This window comes from Pteropus alecto, unplaced genomic scaffold (genome assembly GCF_000325575.1).
Source record: "Pteropus alecto unplaced genomic scaffold, ASM32557v1 scaffold40, whole genome shotgun sequence".
Lineage (NCBI taxonomy): Eukaryota > Metazoa > Chordata > Mammalia > Chiroptera > Pteropodidae > Pteropus > Pteropus alecto.
This window is the reverse complement of record NW_006431919.1, coordinates 21,315,158-21,320,322: the sequence shown is the minus strand read 5'-3', so window position 1 is coordinate 21,320,322 and position 5,165 is coordinate 21,315,158. Positions and strand designations below refer to the sequence as shown.

The window sequence follows — 5,165 nt, the reverse complement described above, 5'->3', positions numbered from 1 at the left end:
CGCCCCCAGACAGGAGAAGCCCCGCTTCTTCTGTCCCCGGGAAGAAGGGGAGCGGAGGCCAGGAGGGACGGACCGCGCGGGAAGCCCTTCGGGGCGTGCTGGCCCCTCGCATCCTGTTTCCGCAGCTCCCACGCGGGGGGGGGGGGTGGGGGAAGCTTCTATTGTCATAAAAATTAGCAAGCGTGTCCAGAAACACCGCACAGAAGGCAGTTCGCCTCGAGTGTGTCGCGGTCACCTCCCTGTGCCGGCCCTGATGCCACCAAGCTCTTCTGCAACTCTTGTTTGGCTGTCATGACCAGTGCTCAGAGATTATTACTGTTATTTTTTGACCAAGAAGAAAGTTAGAAAGTGTCAAATGTTACCTTTCGTTAAATTAAAAAACGAGAACAGAGATGCTTGCTAGAATGTGAGCCAGGTGTCCGTCCTGAACAAGGGGAACAGAAAGCTGACATTCGGCACGTTCGAGTAGCTCTGATGCGTTGTGCTGGGGGGTGTGCTGGGGGGGCCAGGGGAACCTCATTTTGTCCTTAGACTACAAGATCACGTTGAACTGCGAGGTGAGTGCCTCTAAGTCTCTCGTTTGTCTGGCTCCTGTAATAACTTTTATTCTCAAGTGGCTGGGGTCACAGGTGCAGTGACCTGTCTAGCAGAGCGACGGCCGCCGCAGGTAAGATGCGCCTTCAAAGCCGGCTCCAGACAGGAGAAGCCCTGCTGCTTCTGTCCCCGGGAAGAAGGGGAGCGGAGGCCAGGAGGGACGGACCGCGCGGGAAGCCCTTCGGGGCGTGCTGGCCCCTCGCATCCTGTTTCCGCAGCTCCCACCTGCAGACGCGGGGGGAAGAAAGCTTCTATTGTCATAAAAATTAGCAAGCGCGTCCAGAAACACCGCACAGAAGGCAGTTCGCCTTGAATGTGTCACATTCCTTTAAGCCATTAGGAAGTGGCCTGAAGATGACTCTGCCAAACGCCCGCGACGCAGACCCGCCGTCCGCTCCGAAAACCGCGCGAGGATCCTGATGGGGTCCCAGGGGGCAGGGTCCCAGGGTGCCGGCTCCGAGTCGCAGATCGGCACCGTTCTGCCCTGGGGGTCCGGGGGGCAGGGTCCCAGGGGGCAGGGTCCCAGGGGGCCGGCTCCGAGTCGCCGATCGGCACCGTTCTGCCCTGGGGGTCCAAGCCGGCCCCCGCCGCCCTTCCCACGCGTGCTTCAGCTGCAGATGCGATGGCACAGCCCTCGCCTGCGGGGACGTTTTCCTCAGGCTGACCTAGAGCTACGTACGCCCAGCACGTTACTGATTGAACCAAAATTAAAATTCGCCACGTGTACATCTCCAGTAGACAGGACTACACTGCATTAAAACATCTTAAGGTAATTTAAACAAGAGAAGGAATTCATCTTCCTGTAAACGGCAGTGTGTTTTCATCAGTTCCTTTGACAAGTGTGTAAATCCGTGGTAGGAACCGCGGGTTGGCACTGCCATCTGAACCCCAAAGCCGGGGCATCCGTGTTCTCCGGAGTTAGCGCCCCCTCCGCGGTCCGGCTTCTCACGTGAGAACACACTTGGCTTCTTCGCGGCGTCGACTAAATCCCCTTCTACGCATGAGAATTTGCTGCGACGGGTGGGATTCTGTGGTCGACTCATCCTGGACAGTCCTGAAGTGCCTCTGTCCATTGAGAGGGGCCCAGGAGGTGGTCACCCCGAGCCCGGCCACCGTGAGTGGGGGTCTTCGGAGACGGCGCCAGCCTCACAGGGCAGATCTGTGGAAGGAGCTGCCGTGTGCACTTAGGGACAACCAGCTTCCAGTTACTTTGGACAAGTCGAGACAGCCCGGAGCACCTGCTCACCCCGCCTGCCGGCCTGCCTGCCAAGCCGCTCCGCTCCCGGGGTCTCCCCTCCCCAGTCAGGGCTCTGCCTGCAGGCAGAGGCCCAGGGAGCCCCAGGACGCGGGTGGAGCCTTCTGAGTTCCCCTCTGTCTTCGACACTCCTCCCCGCCTGCTGCCTGCACCCCCACCCCACCCCCACGCGGCGAGCTGGGCGCCTGGGTGGACTTCTCTGGCCCCTGGAGCCCTGGCACCCTCTGTGCTGGGGCGTGACCCACCAGGGACAGCCCGCAGTCAGCGCCGGATGGACTGGTGGGTGAGGCGGTCCCCCAGCACCCTCGCCCCTCATCAGGGGGCTGCAGAACCCCATCTGTGGTGTTGTGGGGCTGAGGCCCCGCGTCCTTCCTGGCTGTTGTCCAGAGTCATTCCCGGGTTCTAGAGGCCACCTGCACCCCTGGCTTATGGCCACCTTCATCTGCAGAGCCAGCAGCAGGCCAAGTGCTTCTCACAGTGCCAATGTCTCTGAGCTCCCCCCGCCTCCTCCCTCCCGTTTCTGCCTGGAAGCTTCGAAGGGCTTTTCAGGGCTCCTGTGACAGGATCGGACCCAGCAGCTAATGCGAGCTAATCGTCCTGTTTTGCGGCTGATGACCTTGGTCACGTCCGTGAGGTCCCTCTTGCCGTGCAGCACGGCGTAACGTGTTCACAGGGCCCAGTTATTGGGGGCAGACACCCTTGGGGGACATTCCGCCCAGCACGGTGGACACAGGCACCCAGGTGTATGGTGCGACAAATCACAGGCAGCCCGTGGGGCTTGCTGCTCTCTGAGCCGTTCTGGAGGGGAAGGGAAGACGGGACCGGGGCGTCTTTGGAGTTTTGGCGGGCCCCACTAGGACAGGCCCCGCGACTCAGACTCCGCGGTTTGGACAGACCCCAGCCCGGCGTCGGGCGGGTGAACATGGGGATGCTCGCGGTGCCTCGGTGGAGCCAGCACCCGCGCTTCGTCCCCCTGGCGTTTTGGAGAGTGGGGCGCTTGTTCGAGGCCCCTGGTTTGGGGCTGCCTCAGAGGTACCCCGCCCCCAGCCCTGTCTGCGGGGCTTGAAGGAGCTGTCCGAGGTCCCCGGCCCACGAAGACGGGCAGTGTGGCCAGCCTTTCCCGAGCACCCAGTTTCACAGGGGGCGAGAACGTTGTCCTGAGGTCGTCAGAGTCTTTCAAAAACGATGAAAGTGTTAGTTTCAGCCCCCAGTTTTATCGGCCGCGTTGTGATGAGGTTTCAAGCCCAGCGTGCACCCAGGTGGGCCGTGCGGCCTTTCTGGAAAGCGCCGTGGCGGCCGGCTGAGACGCGCACTTGCCCTTGAAGCGAAAGCGGCCAGGCCTGTCCCTGCGCAGGACGGCCCCCCCACGGCCCCCCAGCTGTCCCCGCGCGCGCCTCTCGCGGTCTGGCCTGGCGCGGCCCGCCTCTGTCCTTGTAGCTGCCTCTGCACGAAGGAGCTGGGGGCGCGGAGGTGGCCTCGGGGGCTGAGACGGTCAGGGTGGGCGCAGCAGAGCATCGTCAGACCCGTGGGTGGGCCTTCGGGGGGCGGGGGGCAGCGCCACACCTATCCAGCTGGCTCAGCCGCCTGCAGCACTTCCTGGAGCGCGGCAAGCGCCTCAGTCTCTGGCCTTCCCTGGGCGATGGCTCCAGAGGAGAGAGAGGCACTTGGCGAGCATGGCAGGCCAACCTTCAGACGGTGCCCGAGGAGCTTGGTGCCACAGAGTGCGTGGAGCGGGCGCTCTCGTCCCCGTCGTCACGGTCACTGACTAGGGTGGGGGAAGGAGGTGCTCAGCAGTGGCCTTGCCCGAGCCTGAAGGTCCCCAACACACCACCAGCCCTAGAGCCAGGTGTTATTCAGGCTGAGCCAGCTTGGGCCCCTGTGTGAAGAGTGCCCCTCATCTCTGACCCCGGCCTGGGTCCCCCCCAGTGAGGCGGAGCAGCCCCAGGGATTGGCGGGGGCCGGTCGGCCCCGGAAGCAGCACGCGGGCGTTGCCCGGGCCTGTGACTGCGGACGGTTTACGTGGATGGATTTTCATCGTCAGAGTGTAACTCGTCCTGAACGAAGCTCAAGGGCACGTGCGATCCCACTCAGGCGGGACTCTCAGGCCGGCGGGTGATGGCCATGCGGGGAGAGAGGCGTGGTGGGGGATTGGCGGGGGCTGGTCGGCCCCGGAAGCAGCACGCGGGCGTTGCCCGGGCCTGTGACTGCGGACGGTTTACGTGGATGGATTTTCATCGTCAGAGTGTAACTCGTCCTGAACGAAGCTCAAGGGCACGTGCGATCCCACTCAGGCGGGACTCTCAAGCCGGCGGGTGATGGCGATGCGGGGAGAGAGGCGTGGAGGGCGCGGCTCCGGGCAGCGGCAGGAAGGGAGCCGGGGGCTGGGCCGCTCTGCGTCGGGACTGCCGGACGCCCAGACCCACGCGGTGACAGCGCTGCGTGGGCTCGGCACACGCACGCACACGCACACGCACACGCACACGCACGCCGGGGAGAGTGAGCGAGTGTGCTGCCCACCTCGGTGTCCGTGTCTCCGCTGTGACTTCGGTCCAGGGTTACACAGGACGTCCCCGCTGAGGGAAGCCGAGTGAGGGACACGCGGGAGCTCTGCCATCGCTCCCTGCAGCTGCGAGGGACACACCGCCCCCTCAGAGCGCTTCGTCTTAGAAAGGAAGCTGCAGTTAATCACAGACGCCTTAACTTGCTTGTTCCTGTCCCCCCACACCCCTCAATCGGGTTGTGGCATGGCCCGCACCCCGGCCTCGCAGGACGCGATGACCCTCGCGTCAGGATGGGAATGACGCTGCCGTCGCTGTCACCGCTGGACGGGCTGGGTGTGAGCGTGTCGGGGCGCAAGGAGCGTGTCGGGGCGCAGGGAGCGTGTCGGGGCGCAGCGAGAGCCAGCGGGAGGGCCGCTTGGTGTCCACAGTGTTTCTCTGGGTCGGGCCTAAGCACGCGGAGCGAACGTGGTCCTGCGTCCACGTAGGGAATGGCCGCCGCCGCCAGCCGGGTCGTTCGGGCAGGCCATTGCCGCTCGGGTGATCTGGGTAATTGCGAAATCGATACCTCGCTTCGCCTCCACTGAGGAAGCGTCAGCCTCTGCTCCTCAGTCGTTTCTCTGAAATGCTGAGTGCCCGTCCCTCTCTCCTCTTTCCGATTGCACCCTGTTTTAAGGGCACTGCCTCTGTAGGAGGCAGGCCAGGCTGTGCTATCCACCTGCGACGTAGTTGAAATGAGCACGGACCCCTCTGGCAGACGCTGCCCAGAAATTAATTATCACACAGAAAGCGAGTACATCAGCCTTCGTTATCATGGT

At 63.5% G+C, this 5,165-nt stretch overlaps 1 protein-coding gene across 1 annotated transcript in view; it reads left to right on the top strand.

Annotated features, from left to right (window-relative positions):
* The window catches only part of SDK1 (sidekick cell adhesion molecule 1), a 398,446-nt gene that overhangs the window by 207,830 nt on the left and 185,451 nt on the right, over positions 1–5,165 (top strand). The window contains exons 8-11 of the mRNA XM_025043174.1: positions 532–557; positions 3,287–3,346; positions 3,440–3,619; positions 5,040–5,163. Coding sequence (XP_024898942.1) covers positions 532–557; positions 3,287–3,346; positions 3,440–3,619; positions 5,040–5,163 — 390 coding nt within the window. The remainder of the gene's footprint in view (positions 1–531; positions 558–3,286; positions 3,347–3,439; positions 3,620–5,039; positions 5,164–5,165) is intronic.